Source organism: Kogia breviceps, chromosome 5 (assembly GCF_026419965.1).
Source record: "Kogia breviceps isolate mKogBre1 chromosome 5, mKogBre1 haplotype 1, whole genome shotgun sequence".
Taxonomy (NCBI): Eukaryota; Metazoa; Chordata; class Mammalia; order Artiodactyla; family Physeteridae; genus Kogia; species Kogia breviceps.
The window spans coordinates 16,179,354-16,200,202 of NC_081314.1; the positions used below are offsets into that span (position 1 = coordinate 16,179,354).

General features: G+C 37.4%; 1 protein-coding gene across 7 annotated transcripts in view; it reads right to left on the reverse strand.

Annotated features, from left to right (window-relative positions):
* Positions 1-20,849, reverse strand: part of ARMC8 (armadillo repeat containing 8) — a 103,907-nt gene that overhangs the window by 57,849 nt on the left and 25,209 nt on the right. For all 7 annotated transcript variants that reach the window (XM_059065176.2, XM_067033717.1, XM_067033716.1 and 4 more), the window contains 4 exons: positions 10,228-10,299; positions 8,727-8,869; positions 8,525-8,622; positions 3,538-3,630 (listed from right to left, as the gene is read on the reverse strand). In XM_059065176.2, coding sequence (XP_058921159.1) covers positions 3,538-3,630; positions 8,525-8,622; positions 8,727-8,869; positions 10,228-10,299 — 406 coding nt within the window. The remainder of the gene's footprint in view (positions 1-3,537; positions 3,631-8,524; positions 8,623-8,726; positions 8,870-10,227; positions 10,300-20,849) is intronic.

Sequence of the window (20,849 nt, forward strand, 5' to 3'; positions counted from 1 at the left end):
CCCAATGCAAGGGGCCCAGGTTCGATCCCTGGTCGGGGAACTAGATCCCATGTGCATGCCAAAAGTAAGAGTTTGCATGCAGCAATTAAGAAGTCCTCATGCCACAACTAAAGATCCCACCTGCCGCAACTAAGACCTGGCACAGCCGAAATAAACAAACAAACGAACAAACATTTTTAAAAAGTGCCCTTAAAAAGAAACACTTCAGCAATTTCTCTCTTAATTTATATACATTTAAAAAATTGAAGTATAATTGATTCTATACATTTTCTAACTTCTAATTTCTTATTTTTAATCACTATATAATATTCCACAGTTTACTAAAGCAAACCCCCATCACATATTTTTGGTACTTCCTAATGTCTCACTATTAATTGACTCATTTGAAACATAGGAGTCTCTGGCTTATTCATTATAAGGACAGTGGTGGAGACTACAAAGGGGAAGCCAAGGAAAAGAAGGGTCTCCTCAGAATCTGACCCATTTTTTTCTACCTATTAACAAGTAGGTAACTAGAATAAGTTATGAAGATAAGCCTCAATTAACCCTAAGGTTTTTTTGCCTTCCTTATAAATTTTAACGTCCCGACTTATATACAGGCAATGTTTCGCAGAACAGCTAAGTAGGCAGGGGGCCGCCTCTACCCCCTTGTACCTCACTGTTCTTCCACTGTATTCAGCCAATCCATTCTCCTGATTTGAGGTGACCTAATACTAATAGATTATTTTATATTCTTCAAAACAAAGAAGAATACACAAGTATATTCTTTCCCCCTATTTTAACACAAATGGTAGGATAATACTATACATATATATATATATAATATATAAAATACTACATATAAATACTATATATATACTATACATACATATATAACTATATATATATATGCATGGCTCCAAACCTTTTATTTCCTTTATAATATATCCCAGTGATCACTCATATAAGTACATAAAGAGCTTTCTCATTTCTTTTTTGGCCTTAATCCATTGTACAAATGTCCCATACTTTAACTAGTATCCTATAGTTAGACACTCAGATTGTTTTCAGTTTTGGAGCTGTATTTATAAATGATGGTGAAGCACAGTGCAATTCTCTGTATGTAACTGTTTCCCATCGCTTACAGGATATTGTACTTTTTAATCCCTCACATTCTTTGCCCAAATTGCAGCAAATATTTGTTACAAAAGAAGCTCTTCCTCTTCTCTATGGTCATAGATAGGATTGTGTAAAAACAACTGCAAGGGAGGAATTAGTGGATGAACCAACTAAAGAGGAGGAACTATTATTCCATTATCAAGTCTCTCTTTAGTCTCTCCAAATCAACCTGCATGAACCTGGAGTTAGTGAAACAGCCTCTCAGTGTGGGAAGCACATAAGCCCTCATGATCCTAAACCCCAAAAGATAGGTCTTGAAATCTGAGTCACTGCTTAAGTGGCAACAGTGTAGAAGTTAGAATTCCAATTATTATTACTAGCCTGTTTTTGCTCCTTAATAAATCAGGGAGAGAATTTCAAAAATATAACTATGATTAGCTTATAACACAAATGCTTTAGAAATCTCTTTTTCTGTCTCCCCTGCCCAAAGTATGTAAATTTATTTAATATTGATACTAGTATATGAAAATTTGTAAATGAGTCTTAAAATGCTACTATGAATTTTATTTATTCTTTTCATAAACAAAATGAAAATAAAAGGTTTTTATAATTAATGACAATAGAGAGATCATCAGACCAGTTGTTTTCAAAGATACATGTTGTTAGTGTATCAGTAGAGAAATAAATACTGTATTTTAGACTATTATTATTGTCACTGGGTTTATACATGCTATAATGTTTCTTGAGGTCTAGTTATATCTCAGGCTACTTAAATTGGGTCATCTAATTACCATGGCAAATGCTAATTATCAGGCCAATAGAAAGCTGAGTTCACGTTTTTAATTTTCTTCAGTTCTGTTAGTGGCATGAGGGTGCCTGTAAATTCTTGTTCAGCATAAGTTTCTCTCCAGCAAAAGAACTAGTGATTTAACAGTATTCCGTTATCAAAGATTTGAGCTAAAACAGCACTGAGAAGTTTCAGATAAGCAAGCCTAAAAGCACTGAGAAGTTTCTGAAGAGCAATTCTAAAAACTATTTGGGTAACTTCAGGAACAGGATTATTCAAATTTCTCATAATTTGACATGTAGTAGTTATACCTCCAGGTCCAATTTTCAGTGTCCTTTTGGGATTACTGTGACTATGACTAGTAGATGCTGTGCTCTCAAGCACTTGCATCTAGATGCTGAAAGATTTGTAATGAGGCATATAATTCTGGAGTATCCTTCTCCACCTATCTACCAGGGTTGGCTATAAGACATCATTTAATGTTGGAAATTGTTTTCTCAAAGCTTTTCTTTGTCCACCTCAAGAGATTAAGGAATTGACATCCCTGGTCCTGTGAGTTGGCTTACATGCTCACAAAGCAATCCAGGAAGAGAAACTTCAGGGACTTTTGACAAAAATCTTAAATTCTAAATGTCTTATATAGAATAGAATAGGCTATGACAGCTAGGATTTGGGAGGGGTTTTAAGTTATAATCTGTAGTTAGTTATAATCTATAGTTACTTTTTCTGAAAGCAACTGATTCAATTTATATTTGGGAAACTGTCCTAAAACAGCATAGATCTGTGATCTTCCTAGTTTACTAGGCAGTTGTTCACTTTTCCTTCTTTCCTATAGTTCCCCAAACTCCTCATTTTATATTTGCATTATAAGTGATAATCAGGTAAGTAATGCTGTCCTGAAAAACTTTTCAGAAGATAAACAATGACTTGGTTAAAAGTTAGCAAATTATGGTTATCAAAAGAGTACACTCAATATGTAAACTAGGAAGCAAAATAAGTAGTACTGCATAGCACTCTTCAGTTTAGGTTCAGGCTCTTTTAATAACTGAAACTCCTTTCAACAAAGAAGAGAGAAGAGTCTCTCTTAGTTCTCCTTGTAAGAGATCACTTAAAACAATTTCCAACGATGTGGAAACTGAGGGTGTGGGAAAACAGTCATGAGCATAACTGCTGGTAGGAGTATAAAATTGTATAACCTCCATATAAGACAACATGTGGTAAAATTACACATGCACACACTCTTTGACTCAGCAGTTCTGTTTCTTATAAAATGTCTTACATACAGGGTATTTGCTGCATCACTGCTGTGAAATAAGATTGGAAACAAGCTAAATGCCCAACAATAGAGGACTGGTTGAATAAATTATTGTATGTCTATACAATAAAATACTCTTCATCTGTTTAAAAAAAAAGAATGAGGAAACTCCTTACGTACGGATATGGGATATCCTTCAAGATGTTAAGTGAAAAATGCAAGGTGCAGAACAGTATGTATGATATGCTACCATTTGTGTCAAAAAAAAAAGGGGAAAATACGTACATAGGTCTGCTTCTATGCGTATAGATTAGCTACAGGAGGATACACACAGAAGGCACATCTCCTGAGACAAGCAAGATTTTATATTATAGAGAACATTTGTTCTGGTTCTTACTTTACAGCAGTGTGAGAAGATCTGACAGATGTACTCCTGGGTATAGCGGGACCTGCTAAGCAGCGCCATGAGATGCGGTATCACTGTGGCATCCTGGAGTCAAAGGGAAGAAGAGCACAGCAACAAGGAACTCAAACACAGTGAGTATCTCTAACAAATGATTTCCACAAGCAGATACATACGTAAGCCTCTTATCTTAATGACAGTAAATCAAGTCTCTTTAAGGAACACAACACAAAAGCAACACGGCAATCAAAACTGTCTAGGCAAAGGACAAGGAAAGGGGCTTCAATTTTCATCCTTGACAACAAAATACAAGAACAGGAAATTCTCAATTTCTCTCCCATAAACAGCCTACATCCCCACAATAAAACAAAATCATTTCAATAAGACTTGACATAAATCTATTCTGAAACCAAAATGTGACATATTAATAAGATATGTAATAATGTATCGCTTATAAGGAGGAATTACTGTATGAAAATAAAAGTTGACAATTTTGATCTCTGAGATGTTCTGGTAAGTATCAGCAACAGGTTAACACTCATAACAACTGTAGTTAGCTAATTTCAGTCTTCACAATTTATATCATAGCAACTTCTCACTTAGAGCCCACTCTCTGCCTACTGCTGACACTTCACAACATACACGATGGTATAGGACAAGACAGAAGAATCCTCCCAACCTGCTGCAGGGCTCTCCAAAAATCTCCTTTCTTGAGTGAAAAAAGAATTAAACGTTCAAATAATATTTGGCTTGAACCACAGATGGAAAAGGACACTTAGCTCAAGCCCCCTAGTAAATACTGTCACAAGTCCTGTAGCAATGCTTCTCAAATATGAATGTGCATTGTGTGTATGTTCCCAGGGGACATTCTGTATATACAGATTCTGATTCTCTAGGTTTGGAGTAGGACTTAAGATTCTCCATTCTAACAAGCTCCCAACTGATATCTGATGTTGCTGGTCCACAGCCCACCCTTTGACAAAAGACAACAGAGGGCAAGGAAGGAAACTTAAAAGAATACCAGACTACCACTGTTGGGATAAACAAGATCTGGGGTTTCCCTCAGAAAGAAAAGAATGCTCAAGATACATAAAAGCTAAGTAGGAAAACAGAAGGTTGTTGATGCCTACAAGTAGAATCCTTTCCCCTTGCTTGTTAGTATAACCCTGTGCTGTCATAAGCAGTTTAAAAACAAAATGAGGGAACTCCCTGGTGGTCCAGGGGTTAGGACTCAGCGCTTTCACTGCCATAGGCCCAGGTTTGATCCCAGGTCGGGGAACTAAGATCCCGCAAGCGGCGTGGCGTGGACAAAAAAAATAAACCACACTCAGAAAATTTCAAAGAAAGTCAGCTACTAAATTCATTTTAAAAAGGCAAGAGATGAGAATGTAAAGTACGCATCTATTTTACAGATGCGAGGTTGGGGTGGCAGGAATGACGACAGAGGTTCCATTGACAGATGACAGGGAAGTAGGTAACAGCTGAGAGAGAAGAAGCAATTGAGAGGAAGAGCCTCTATTACGCTCCTAAAACTACTTCCACCTCATTCCTTTCCTCCATTGCTCTCTCATCCCTCAGTTTTCCTGTGACAACAGCCCCTATCCCATTTCTTCACACCTGCGTCCTTTCTGCCAACGGTGTTATATATCTGCAGTTTATGGTTGATTAAACAAGGCAAAGAACAGTTACATAATTTCCCCAAAGTCACCCATCTGATAAACAGGACTGCAAACTAGACATCCTGCCCTCTTCAACAGGACTGTGCTGTCTTTAGTGCCTGAGTTGCCGTGGTAGCTGGCCTCTACACAATCCCACTCACAGATGTCAGTCAGTTACACCTAAATACTACTCTCTGTCATTGTCCCACCTAACACTTTTCATGGATTCTCCACTGTCTCTGAGGGACAAAATTGTTTCACAAGTTAGGTATTCTCTCTGTGAAGGTCACGTTAATGTCCCTGTGTCTGAATTTTTCTTATGTAAAGAAGTCTGTGTAGACTAGTGTTCTCCAAATTATGCACCACGATCCATTAGTGGGTCATGAAATCAGTTTAGAGAGAGAGGAGGAAGGCGCTAAATCAGTTGACCAGGATCAATTTCTCCCCCATTACTGGGCTGGGGGTTGGGGAGAAACTTATAGGGTAAAGAAGATGGGTGATTGGTTTAATTTCTTTGTAAACATGACAATTGGACCTTCAGGAAAACAGATGGAGAGCCCTTCTATGTGGAATGCTTTGAGGAGGATGTCCCCATTTTAGAAGTGCTTACAGTAAACCAGTGGTTCTCAAAGAGTGGTCCGTGGACCAGTAGCATCTCAAGTTACTGGGAAACTTTTAGAAATGCATATTCTCAGGCCCTACCCCACACTCAATGAATCAGAAACTCTGTAGGTAGAGTCCAGGATTCTGTGTTTAATGAGCTCTCCAGGTAATTCTGGTGCATGCTCAAGTTTGAGAACCAGTTCAGTAAACAGTCTTTGGATTTATGAGGCATGGCTTCCTGAAGAATGCTGCACAAATCCCTGAGGTATAAAATTGAGATGTTTCGTAATTTAGAGCCTCCCTGCTGTGTGAGGTGACCCACAAACCTCACAGACCTTATGCATCATTACAAGCCAGAGAAGCAAGGGCCTAATGTAGGAAAAACAAACTATGGAGGCACGTGGCATGTTCCCTCTCCCTGCCTGCTTTGCCTGTGCCTCTTGACTGCTTATATTCTTGAAATACTTGTAAAACATGATTCTGGACAAGAGCTCTGATTCGTATGTGTCCACTCTGAAACTCTGACATGCTGTGTGTCAGCTCAGGGAATCACAACCAGCATTTTTTTTTTAAATGAAAAAGGATAGAACAGAAATCAGAAGGCACCACATTTATGGAACTGTTTTGTGAAGACTATCTCAGGATGTTCCACCACCCCTTGCCCCCTCCCCTTTCCACCCCGCCCCCCCCCACAGTATGGCAGTGGAAAATATCATTCTTACTGTGGACTGTGGATAAGAGTTTGAAAAATACTAGTATGTATAATTTTTAGTAAGAAAGTCCCAAGTAATCAACAGATAAAAACACCCCCTAATACTCCCTGAAGTTTTTGAAAACCACTGAATGACTCTAAAGATCTTTAGATTCTCTCACACGTATTCTGATTCTACCCTGGTAAGTAAGCCTCTAACAAGCTGCTTCTGCTTCACCTCTCCAGCCGCAATGAACACGGATTCCCTTCCTGCATTAGACTATTCTGTCCACTGTCCTGCATATTCTCTCTCGCACAGATGTTTCCTAGAACAGCTTCTTTTCTCTCCACTTCTTGAAATCTTATCCATTATTCAAGACCAGGTCGAATTCTACCTTCTCTACAAAGCCTACTCTACTGGATTTAACCTATAGTGAATGCATTAAATATACTTCCTTAATTTGTACCTATTAGGAAATTAAAGAAGGGTCTTTTTACAAAAACCAAAAGAAAAAAAACAGCTTACAAATTCCTCAAGATCTGAGACGATCTTTCACTTCTTTACAAAGCCTAGGACGTTTGATATTTGCAAATTAGCAAGACTTCAAACACTTCTTGAGACTTTTCTACAACACAGTTATCACAGTTAAGATCAGTTTTGAGATGCTAAGTATGGGTTGGCCAAAAGGTTCGTTCGGTTTTTTCTGTTAAGATGGCTCTAGTAGTACTTCGCTGTCTTTAACTTTATTCAAAATAATTTTGGTAGATTGTATGTGACAGCTGTCATATCAGCGTGCATTTAAAAAAAGACTTATCGAAATTGGTGAATTTTTGTGTAGCTATTTTAATATTGAAGACGGAAGAAAAAAAGCAACATTTTCAGCATATTATTATTTGCTTTATTATGCTTTATTATTTCAAGAAAGGTAAAAATGCAACTGAAACGTAAAAAAAGATTTGTGCAGTGTATGGAGAAGGTGCTGTGACTGACTGAACATGTCAAAAGTGGTTTGTGAAGTTCTGTGCTGGAGAATTCTCGCTGGACAATACTCCATGGTCAGGTAGAACAGTTGAAAGCGATTGAATCAAGACATTAGTTGAGAACGATAAACGTTATACCACGTGGGAGGCAGCCGACATACTCAAAATATCCAAATCAAGTGCTGAAAATCATTTGCACCAGCTTGGTTATGTTCACCGCTTTGATGTTTGGGTTCCACATAAGTTAAGGATAAAAAACCTTCTTGACCGTATTTCCACGTGCGATTCTCTACTGAAACATAATGAAAAAGTTCCGTTTTTAAAACAAATTGTGGTGGGCGATGAAAAGTGGATACTGTGCAATAATGTGGAATGGAAGAGATCATGGGGCAAGTGAAATGAACCACCACCAACCACACCAAAGGCCGGTCTTTATCCAAAGAAGGTGATGTTGTCCATATGGTGGGATTGGAAGGGAGTACTCTATTATGAGCTCCTTCCGGAAAACCAAACAATTAATTCCAACAAGTACTGCTCCCAGTTAGATCAACTGAAAGCAGCACTAGACGAAAAGCATCCAGAATTAGTCAACAGAAAATGCATAATTTTCCATCAGTATAACGCAAGACGGCATGTTTCTTTGATGACCAGGCAAAAACTGTTTACAGCTTGGCTGGGAAGCTCTGATTCATCGGCTGTATTCACCAGACATTGCACCTTCAGATTTCCATTTATTTAGGTCTTTACAAAATTCTCTTAATGGAAAAAATTTCAATTCCCTAAAAGACTGTAAAAGGCACCTGGAACAGTTCTTTGCTCAAAAAGATAAAATGTTTTGGGAAGATGGAATTATGAAGTTGCCTGAAAAATGGCAGAAGGTAGTGGAACAAAAGGGTGAATACACTGTTCAATAAAGTTCTTGGTGAAAATGAAAAATGTGTCTTTCATTTTTACTTAAAAACTGAAGGCACTTTTTGGCCAACCCAATAAATTAGAAGTATGCTGTTAGTAAAATGTAACTGATGATTCAAAAACACCTAAAACTCACTGTATACAGTAGTTCCTCTGGAGTAACGGGACTGGTGAAGATGGTGCGCAGGCATCGGAGGCAAGCTTCAATGAACTTCAGGTCTGGGGACAGTAGTCCTATTAATAGAAAAGAGATTTGAGACTCATCCTTTCAACTCATATTTAAAACTCTGCAAACTGATTCTAATTTTTACTTGTACAAAAATGACTTCTTTACATACCTTGCAGTAAGGCAGGGATAATATGGCAATCGAGTAGAGACTTAACATTGTTTTCAGTACCCATAGCAAGACTTCCCAATACCACTGCACATTCAGTTTTCAACTCTGTGCTTGAGGTTTCTTGCTGAAGCAAGTACAATAATCTAAAAAGAAAGAACTTGATAAACAGAAGAGACTAAAAAACTTAAAAGTAAACATTAGCTAAAAGTAATGTTACAGAAAAAGGCTACCAATACATCCCACACACTGAAAATATGGTTGGTGAGCTTATAGAGGGCTAGGAAATGGTCATATTTGTATATAAGCTGTTAATTTAATAATGGAATATAGAGTGGGGGTGGATCTGAAGAGGTTTTCTTCATTTTGAGCAACAGAACTCTCATATAATCATAGTTTATCAGAACTGTGAGTCTGAAAGCTGTCCACAAGTGATCTCTGTGGAAACAGCAGCATCACAGTCCACGTTCTCTGCCGCTCCAGGATATGAAGACTCCCAAAGCCAAGTGCTGCCGGAGCTTAAGGACCCTGAATACCCAATGCTGCAGTTCAGAGACCACAGAGATCCAGCCTAGAGGGAATATTCAGAGTCCTTGTGCTGCTCTTCAAGCGAGGGAAGCTCTCTTCTTTCTCCAGTCCTCCTATTTGGGAGATCAGAAGATCCTATTTCTCCTCCAGGCCAGCCTGACAAATAAATACTCCCCCAATTCTAATCATCTACCACTTATGACCATCTCCTTTATGTTCTAATGTAGAACCTTCATGCTCCCTAAAGCATATTTATATATACTGAGCACTAATTCCCTAAGAAAGGCTGCTGACAGCTTTATAGTGACCAAAGGTCAATCACGATAAAAATAAAACCATTAATCCTATATAAAAAGATAGAAAAGAAGAAAGAGAAAAAAACCAAAACATTAAAAAATTCTGAATGAAAGACTTACAGCAATTGCACATAAAACTTAGTTCTGGGTAGCAAAGGCAAAGAGGAAGTTATACAACTGTCACTGTCTACCAAAAGGAAGCTTACTTATTAGCTTCATCAGAAGAAATCAAACTTTCTATGTTAACTTAAAAACCAGCAAATTCGAAAAATTAGAAATTAAAAAAGAAAAACAGGGTTAAAAAACCAAGAATTTTTTTAAATTCAAAAAAGGTTTTGAGAATCCTAATAAATTATTATCCAATCATACAAAACCTGCCAGAGCACAAAGGAGACAGGGAAGATTCAGGCTGGTGTATACTGCTTATCTACACAACATGTCCTTTTATTGCAGGGTCAATGATCTTCCGGAACCTCTAAAATGTATTAATACATTTGTTTCATATTCCATTCCCTGGTACCTTAATTATTTTTAAGAGATGCTTCATATACTTCAAAGCATTTATTAAAAAAAATAAGAGAACAGACAATACATTAAAAAGATAGGTCTTATGGTTGAGAATGAGAAATACATTCAAAACTTAGTATGAATAGCAGAAAAGGGGATGACAGCAAACTTACCTTGGAACAGCTCCTAGAACAATGAGGTTGGCTTTCTGCTTGTTGTTTCCAATTACAGCATTTTTCATGTCTCTGAATTCAGGAGAAAGAGAAAAGGGTAAGGTATGTTAGGACATCACAGAAAAATAAAAGATCAATGCATCCCACTTTATCTTTATTATGCAACATCTTAGATTGGCAAGTACAGAAGTTAGGGACAAACTGAAAACACTGACGCTTTTCCACCTGGAGTGCCAAAGAGAAGGGACAGAGATAGGTACCTTATAAACCTGGGGCTGTAAAAAGAGTAGCAAGGTGGGGGGAGGGGGGAATGAGAGACATCCTGAGTATTGGCAAAAGACTTCCAATACAAAGAAAGTTGAGTTCTTCAAATAAGGCTACCAATCCTTTGAATAAAAGAAATATAGGCCATCTTCTCACGCACAGCTCTGGGAGTAGGGAGTAAAAGCAGCCAGCTGACAGAACAGATATGATCTTGTTTCAGGGACAATGACTTTACTTTTTTCCTTTTTTTCTGACTTCTCTGGACTGAATATTTCTGATTCCATTTTATCTCCTTTATTGTCTTATTAGCTGTACCTCTTTCGGTTTTGTTTTGCTGTTTTTCAGTGGTTGATTTACAATTTACAACATGCATCTTTTAACTTAACAGTCAATCTTCAAGGGATATTGTCCCATTTCATGTGTATTGTAAGAGCCTTGCAAGCATATACTTCCATCTTCCCATCCATTCTTTGAGCTGCTGTCATAGTTTTATTTTTAAATTAGTTAGAAACAATGTAATATACTGTACCTTTTTTTTTTTTTTGGCTGTGCTGTGAGATTGGTGGGATCTTAGTTTCCCCAACAGGGATTGAACGCATGCCCCCTGCAGTAGAACCATGGAGTCCTAACCACTGGACCACCAGGGAATTCCCTATATTGTACTATTTTTGCTTAAACAGCCACTTATCTTTTAAGGAGATTTAAAAATACGAAAACATCTTTTATATTTCCCATATATTCACCAGTATTTTTTATTCTAGCTATACTCAGATCTTTACTTCACCAGGAGTAACACTCTATTCCATAATAAGAATATCAATGACCAGTTGGTTCACAAATACATGGTTGTTCCCAAAAGGACAGGCAGAGAAAAAATAAATAGCTCAAAATAAGCCCAGTACTAATAAAATATTTAATAAAAAAACCTTACGCTAATTGGTCAGTAATGCTATCTTAATATAGAACATTAGAACACTGTGATTATCAAAGTATGGAAGAAGGCATCAGACTCCATGGGCATTTCAGAAGTTTAAGAGAGTGTCTGGAAATTTCTGGCCATAGTTTTAATACAGAAAGCCTTTTCTGCACAATCCTAAAGAAAACCGTATTTTTCAGTACTGTACCTGGTAATTCTATTTTTAGTTTTTTAAGGAAGCTCCATACTGTTCTCCATAGTGGCTGTATCAATTTACATTCCCACCAACAGTGCAAGAGGGTTCCCTTTTCTCCACACCCTCTCCAGCATTTGTTGTTTGTAGATTTTCTGACAATGCCCAATCTAACTGGTGTGAGGTGATACCTCATTGTAGTTTTGATTTGCATTTCTCTAATAATTTGTGATGTTGAGCAGCTTTTCATGTGCTTCTTGGCCAACTGTATGTCTTCTCTGGAGAAATGTCTATTTAGGTCTTCTGCCCATTTTTGGATTGGGCTGTTTGTTTTTTTAATATTGAGCTGCACGAGCTGTTTATATATTTTGAGATTAATCCTTCGTCTGCTGATTTGTTTGCAAATATTTTCTCCCATTCTGAGGGTTGCCTTTTCGTCTTGTTTGTAATTTCCTTTGCTGTGCAAAAACTTTTAAGTTTCATTAGGTCCCATTTGTTTATTTTTGTTTTTATTTCCATTACTCTAGGAGGTGGGTCAAAAAAGATCTTGCTGTGATTTATGTCAAAGACTGTTCTTCCTATATATTTTCCTTTAAGAGTTTTATAGTCTCCGGTCTCACATTAAGGTCTCTAAACCATTTTGAGCTTATTTTTGTGTATGGCGTTAGGGAGTGTTCTAATTTCATTCTTCTACATGTAGCTGTCCAGTTCTCCCAGCACCACTTACTGAAGAGACTGTCTTTTCTCCATTGTATATCCTTGTCTCCTTTGTCATAGATTAGTTGACCATAGGTGCATGGGTTTATCTCTGGGCTTTCTATCCTGTTCCATTGATCTATATTTCTGTTTTTGTGCCAGTACCATATTGTCTTGATTACTGTATCTTTGTAGTATAGTCTGAAGTCAGGGGGTCTGATTCCTCCAGCTCCATTTCTTCCCCTCAAGACCGCTTTGGCTATTTGGGGTCTTTTGTGTCTCCATACAAATTTTAAGATTTTTTGTTCTAGTTCTGTAAAAATGCCACTGGTAATTTGATAGCAATTGCATTCAATCAGTAGATTGCTTTGGGTAGTAGAGTCATTTCCACAATATTGATTCTTCCAATCCAAGAACATGGTATATCTCTTCATCTGTTTGTATCATCTTTAATTTCTTTCATCAGTGTCTTATAGTTTTCTGCATACAGGTCTTTTGTCTCCCTAGGCAGGTTTATTCCTAGGTATTTTATTCTTTTTGTTGCAATGATAAATGGGAGTGTTTCCTTAATTTCTCTTTCAGATTTTTCATCATTAGTGTATAGGAATACAGGAGATTTCTACCAAATTCTTTGATTAGCTCTAGTAGTTTTCTGGCGGCATCTTTAGGATTCTCTATGTATAGTATCATGTCATCTGCAAACAGTGAACATTTTACTTCTTCTTTTCCAATTTGGAGTCCTTTTATTTCTTCTTCTCTGACTGCCATGGCTAAGACTTCCAAAAGTATGTTGAATAACAGGGGGGAGAGTGGACATCCTTGTCTTGTTCCTGATTTTAGAGGAAATGCTTTCAGTTCTTCACCATTGAGAATGATGTTTGCTGTGGGTTTGTCATGTATGGCCTTTATTATGTTGAGGTAGGTTCCCTCTGTCCCCTTTCTGGAGAGTTTTTCTCATAAATGGGTGTTGAATTTTGTCAAAAGCTTTCTCTGCATCTACTGAGATGATCATACGGTTTTTCTTTTTCTACGTGTTAATAGGTGTACCACATTGATTGATTTGCATATACTGAAGAATCCTTGCATCCCTGGGATAAATCCCACTTGATCATGGTGTATGATCCTTTTAATGTGTTCTTGGATTCTGTTTGCAAGTATTTCGTTGAGGATTTTTGCATCTATATTCATGAGTGATATTGGTTTGTAATTTTCTTTTTCTGTAGTATCTTTGTCTGGTTTTGGTATCAGGGTGATGGTGGCCTCATGGAATGAGTTTGGGAGTGTTCCTTCCTCTGCAATTTTTTGGAAGAGTTTGAGAAGGATGGGTGTTAGTGCTTCTCTAAACGTTTGATAGAATTCACCTGTGAAGCCATCTGGTCCTGGACTTTTGTTTGTTGGAAGATTTTTAATCACAGTTTCAATTTCATTACTTGTGATTCGTCTGTTCATATTTTCTCTTTCTTCCTGGTTCAGTCTTGGAAGGTTATACCTTTCTAAGAATTTGTCCATTTCTTCCAGGTTGTCCATTTTATTGGCATAGAGTTGCTTGCAGTAGTCTCTTAGGATGCTTTGTATTTCTGCAGTGTCTGTTGTAACTTCTTTTTCATTTCTAATTTTATTGATTTGAGTCCTCTCCCTCTTTTTCTTGATGAGCCTGGCTAATGGTTTATCAATTTTGTTTATCTTCTCAAACAACCAGCTTTTAGTTTTACTGATCTTTGCTACTGTTTTCTTTGTTTCTATTTCATTTATTTCTGCTTTGTTCTTTATGATTTTTCTTCTATTAACTTTGGGTTTTGTTTGTTTTCTTTCTGTAGTTCTTTTAGGTGTAAGGTTAGATTGTTTATTTGAGATGTTTGTTGCTTCTTGAGGTAGGATTGTATTGCTATAAACTTCCCTGTTAGAATGGCTTTTGCTGTATCCCATAGGTTTTGGATTGTCGTGTTTTCATTGTCATTTGTCTCTAGGTATTTTTTGATTTCCTCTTTGATTTCTTCAGTGATCTCTTGGTTATTTAGTAACATATTGTTTAGCCTCCCTGTGTTTTTGTTTTTGATGGTTTTTTCCCTGTAACTGATTTCTAATCTCATAGCATTGTGGTCAGAAAAGATGCTTGATATGATTTCAATTTTCTTAAATTTACTGAGGCTTGATTTGTGACCCAAGATGTGATCTATCCTGGAGAATGTTCCGTGCGCACTTGAGAAGAAAGTGTAAACTGCTGTTTTTGGATGGAATCTCCTATAAATATCAATTAAATCTATCTGGTTTACTGTGTCATTTAAGCTTGTGTTTCCCTATTTATTTTCATTTTGGATGATCTGTCCATTGGTGTAAGTGAGGTATTAAAGTCCCCCACTATTACTGTGTTACTGTCGATTTCCTCCTTTATAGCTGCTAGCAGTTGTCTTATGTATTGAGGTGCTCCTATGTTGGGTGCATACGTATATTTATAATTGTTATATCTTCTTGGATTGATCCCTTGATCATTATGTAGTGTCCTTCCTTGTCTGTTGTAACATTCTTTATTTTAAAGTCTATTTTATCTGACATAAGTATTTCTACTCCAGCTTTCTTTTGATTTCCATTTGCATGGAATATCTTTTTCCATCCCCTCACTTTCAGTCTGTATGTGTCCCTAGGTCTGAAGTGAGTCTCTTATAGACAGCATATATATGGGTCTTGTTTTTGTATCCATTCAGCAAGCCTGTGTCTTTTGGTTGGAGCATTTAATCCATTCATGTTTAAGGTAATTATCGATATGTATGTTCCTATGACCATGTTCTTAATTGCTTTGGGTTTGTTTTTGTAGGTCCTTTTCTTCTCTTCTGTTTCCAACTTAGAGAAGTTCCTTTAGCATTTGTTGTAGAGCTGGTTTGGTGGTGCTGAATTCTCTCAGCTTTTGCTTGTCTGTAAAGCTTTTGATTTCTCCATCGAATCTGAATGAAGATCCTTGCCGGGTAGAGTAATCTTGGTTGTAGGTTCTTCCCTCTCATCACTTTAAATATGTCATGCCACTCCCTTCTGGCTTGTAGAGTTTCTGCTGAGAAGTCAGCTGTTAACCTTATGGGAGTTCCCTTGTATGTTATTTGTCGTTTTTCCCTTGCTGTTTCAATAATTTTTCTTTGTTTTTAATTTTTGCCAGTATGATTACTATGTGTCTTGGCATGTTTCTCCTTGGGTTTATCCTATATGGGACTCTGTGCTTCCTGGACTTGGGTGGCTACTTCCTTTCCCATGTTAGGGAAGTTTTTGACTATAATCTCTTCAAATATTTTCTCAGGTCCTTTCTCCCTCTCTTCTCCTTCTAGGACCCCTGTAATGTGAACGTTGTTGCGTTTGATGCTGTCCCAGAGGTCTCTTAGGCTGTCTTCATTTCTTTTCATTCTTTTTTCTTTATTCTGTTCCTCAGCAGTGAATTCCACCATTCTGTTTTCCAGGTCACTTATCCATTCTTCTGCCGCAGTTATTCTGCTATTGATTTCTTCTAGTGTAGTTTTCATTTCAGTTATTGTATTGTTTATTTCTGTGTGTTTGTTCTTTAATTTAGGTCTTTGTTAAACATTTCTTGCATTCTCGATCTTTGCCTCCATTCTTTTTCTGAGGTCCTGGATCATCTTCACTATCATTATTCTGAATTCTTTTTCTGGAAGGTTGCCTATGTCCACTACATTTAGTTGTTTTTCTGGGGTTTTATCTTGTTCCTTCATCTGGTACATAGACCTCTGCCTTTTCATCTTGTCTATCTTTCTGTGAATGTGGATTTTGTTCCACAGGCTGCAGGATAGTAGTTCTTCTTGCTTCTGCTCGAGACTATACTTTTCATTAAAAGTTATTTCACTTTGGAAAATCAGATCAGTGGCACTCATGGTATATGGGTCATCAATACCATACCTACATCAGTCCACAGTTTCTGCTCTTGCATTCATACCTCATTAAGTTTTCTAATGTGGTCACACCTAAGCACTTACATATTAAAGCATTATAAATTATCTTTCTTTCATATCCCAAAATACATTCCCCTAATTACTTACTAAGCATCTCTTTGACTTCTCTTTTAGGCAGCAGAGCTCTACAATATACAGGAATTTTTTCTGCTGATCATGAAAGTTACAATTCTGAAAAAGTTCTGTAATTGGCAAAGCATGATCTTATAGAAAAACAGAGTAGAAAGCGGGGGCGGGGGGGAGTTATTAAGAAAATAAGTGACTAAATGTTACCGTCAGCTTGTGTTTCCAATACCAACCAATTTCACTGGCATTGAAAACCCTGGTAACAGTAATTATAATACCCCTCTCCTTAATTACCTTCTTCAATTATTACAGAAAAATGCTGCTATGATGTAGTGGTCTGCTGAAAGCTGATTCTCCCCATAAGTTTCTGAATAGCATTTTCACAAGTCTTGAGCCAAATACTGTACCTGTTAGTCTTCTTCCTTCAGCTCAGTGCATGAGGGAGGTCTATTTTTCAGGGCCTTACCTCTCTCTCTGTAAATATCCCTCAGATCTTCCATATGGTTTATACGGGATCAGCAGGAGTATTTTTTGTTTATGAGGACTAAGCTGAATGAAGTTTACTAAGGTTTTAACCAAGTTTTGATACATGATTATAAAATTATGTGATACTGAAGCTTCCCTGAGCAAAGCATAGTTGATGAGAAATTGTATAACTAAGCTCCTGCCTCCTTATGGATGCGTGCTGTTTTCTTAGAGACCTGCTTCCCAACTGTCAGCTTATAGACCCTAACCTAGCAGTCTGTCATTTTCTTTCATCTTCTTCTTTTCTCTTAATGTGTTCTGCCTATACCAACACAGTACACATTCATTTGTCCAGTAGCTAGCCATCTACTGAGAGTTAATTTTATGCCAGGTGCCATTCTGGAGGTTCTCTCTGTTCTGGAATTCTCAACCCTAACATTTTCCCAGATTTCTCCTGATTCTTCCTAAACGAAGCAGAAATGAGGTGTCCCCACCTTATAAACACAACCCAAATACCTGAAACCATGCCAGAGTAAATGTTTTTATAGAAAAAAGCAAACAAAAACTCCAAAACCAATTTTCCAGTTCTCCTAATAGTTTGCAAAGAGGACATGAAGGAGGTAGCTGGTAGTTATAGAGTAATTGCAGGCTAAAGAGAACACAATTAATAAAATGGACCAATGTCTAAAGAAAACAATTCTTGCTCTGGCTCTAATAAGTCAAATATATCTATACTAGACAAGGAAGAGATGTTAATGCCCTGCAAATAAATTCTATTCAGTTGTTAATATAAAGGGAAGATCATTTCTATGAAAGAGTTAAAACCGAAAGAGACAATAATCAATACATATACTCATTTTTAGCAGATCTAAGTACAGGGTAAGATTCAATTTCAGAGCCAGCCAAATGAAGCTTCTTTCAGTTCCCAGAGTGCAGCTATTTCCTCTCTCTTTCATTTCCTTATTATTCCCTCCCTTATATCATTCCCTGGCCAACTTTACTCATCTTTCAGGTCTGAGCTTCTATGTCAGTGTCATCCTCCAGGAAGCATGCCCTGACAACTCCCAAGTCTGGGTTAGGTATCCCTCCTAGTGGTCTGTATCATAACACACTCATTACTTTTTTTAGGATAGAAGTCTGTCTCCTCTTCAGAGGCAAGAAACCAGTCTGAGCTGGAAATATCAGAGAAGTTACTATCAATGGTTCACAAAACATACCATATAGAAATCCATATTTTTGTAAAGTACAAACTCACAACCATCAAGATGGGAGCACAACAAAACTAGGCAGGATTTACACATTGCTTTGAACTTCACAAAGCATTCCATACCCATTATTTAATCTTCACCACAATCTTAAGTAATATTAACTCCATTTTACAGATGAGGAAGCTAAGACTTGGGTTTGGGCTCTTCTCAGAGCTCCACAATAAATGACAGAGCCAGTCTCAACCCATGTCCTTTATGCCAAGTGTTTTTTCCATTACCTCCAGCATATCAGGCATTCAGAGAAAAGACAAAAGAATTTAGTAAATGAATTTTCTTTTTCCTACTGTCTTTCAACTTATATTTTTATGCAAAATAAAAGCATATCTTTTTCCCAGTAGATCAAAGAAATATATAATCTCAATCTCATGTCCACCAGTCTTTAATATTGGAAGGGGTGGAATGCTCTACTAACATACTACTGAATTCAACGATTACTTTTTGGGCTCAGCACTGTGCTAGGCTCTATGAAGGATACAAAAGCATCACATAATGAGATGCCTGATCTGAAGAGTTTACAAACTTTTTGAGAAGACAAAAATAACACTAACAATGTAAGGCGGTGTATATTATAAATAGTGTGCTTATAGGGCTGAGAAAAGTAGATGATAAGACAAGCTTCACAGGTTTTGAAGCAATGGTAGGAACTAAGATGGACCTTAGAAAATGGCTAGGATTTGAATAAGTGGATGAGGAGGGCAAAAGGAACCATATTGGAAATGAATATGGCATACTTCTGGGGCAGTAACAGGAGCCAGGATTGAAAAGAAGGTTCCCTTTAAGGTGGAACATTAAGCATGGAACAAAGTTAGAAAAGTGACAGGGAGGAGAGACAAACTAAAGGGGGATGGATTAAGGAGAAATCATGTTTTTGATCAGAAAAAGGACATGAAGGAAGCAATGACAATGGAAGACAAGCTGAATGTGGAATGGACTGGAATACAGATAATTCTAGAGTCAAGAGAGGCAACTAAATGGCTGATGCCCTTCCTGTGTGGTCCCAAGACCCTCTGTGCTTATCATTATCACAGTATTCACTAATCAAACTACAGTGAACTGTCTCTTTCGTTATCTGACTCCTGCATTAGACTTCTGGATCTCCCAGGGCAGTGACTAATTATTCACTCTTATATACTCCCATACTAGCACAATGCCTACCTAGCACCTGATAGGCACTCAATAAATGTTTGTTTAAAAAACTACTCAATCCATCCAGCTATCTGGTTATATGAGACTAAGTAGCAGCACAGGAACCATTAATAGAGAGGGCATTTTAAGAAAGCAGTTAACAAGATGATTTGATAGGTTTGACAGGTACAGGAAATGTGATATGTGACATGTCTCGAGTGACTACTTCAAGTCTGGGTGCCTGGCTGCAGAGAACACTAGGAAGTTTGGAGAATAAATCCCTTAGCAAGACAAGGATCTACCTTGATTTTATACATACTGAATTATCTTTGAGATGAGATAAGAATATCTTGGTAGAAAAGCTAAAATGTAAGCCTTGGGGATAGTCTACTCTTTGAAGATGGGAGAAGAGGAGTCGATATTAAGATGTTACAAAAATGCATTTGTCAGAGAACATTTTCAGCTAAAATCTAGCTAGAACCTTAAATTTGCCCAGTAATAAACAGACTCAAAATGCACCCACTTTTACATGGAGGTTAACCTTTCTACTTCCTTTCTTTGCTCTGAAGGAGTTTAATTTTTAGTGTGGTAGAGAAAAAGGTCTTGAATATAAAAATGACATGTGCAGTGCCTACTACAGCATATGTCTAAATCAGAGTATTATGATTTGTGATCAAAACCAAGAGAGAAAGTAAACACCACACTTTGTCATTAAAATAGTAGGAAAGGGCTTCCCTGGTGGTGCAGTGGTTGAGAGTCTGCCTGCCGATGCAGGGGACACGGGTTCGTGCCCTGGTCCGGGAAGATCCCACGTGCCGCGGAGCGGCTGGGCCCGTGAGCCATGGCCACTGGGCCTGCGCGTCCGGAGCCTGTGCTCCGCAACGGGAGAGGCCACAACGGTGAGAGGCCCGCATACCACACACACACACACACAAAAAAAAGTAGGAAAAGTAAAAAAAATTAATAATAATTGGAACCTCGACCTGCTGGAGAAACAAAGTCTAAGTCAATCAGGTATAAGCATATTATTCCTAAACAGTCAAAATAGCATCAATTTTAACTGAAAACCTAATTATCATCTAAAAATAGAAAATTATCTTTAAAATCATTGAAGGCTGGAGCCAGAAGCTAAAGATCAATGATGTCATTTTCAGTTTGAACCAGTATGACTTTTCACTTACCTGAAGCAGCTCTTATTTGGAATACTACAGATTCATTCTTGGTCTAATTGGCATGAAGTAGTCAAAAAGTACAGTAGATACGGAAAAGTACAGTCTTGAGTATAAAGTCTGACCTACTTGTGAAAACTCACTTTTCATAAGACATAAGGAAGAAATACATATTTGTGGGTAGCTACAATAAGGCAACAGGGTAAACAACTTAACAAAAGTATTTGGACTTGGAAAATTACAAACTTACTCACTGCTCTGACCCTGTAATAATAATTATTATGATGTTCTTTTTGGAAAATGTAACATCCAAACATCCAAGTACAATAAGTTTCTAATATCCAGCATGGATAAGGAATGAGATTATTCATATTCCAATCAAAATCACCATCATCATATGTGAACTGCCAATTTTAAAAGAAGTGGATAATGATGCTCTATTATTCAAACTAAAGTTACTTTTAACATAAGGCTTTGATTCAGCAGGTACTTGAGAGATTTACAGTGAACTTC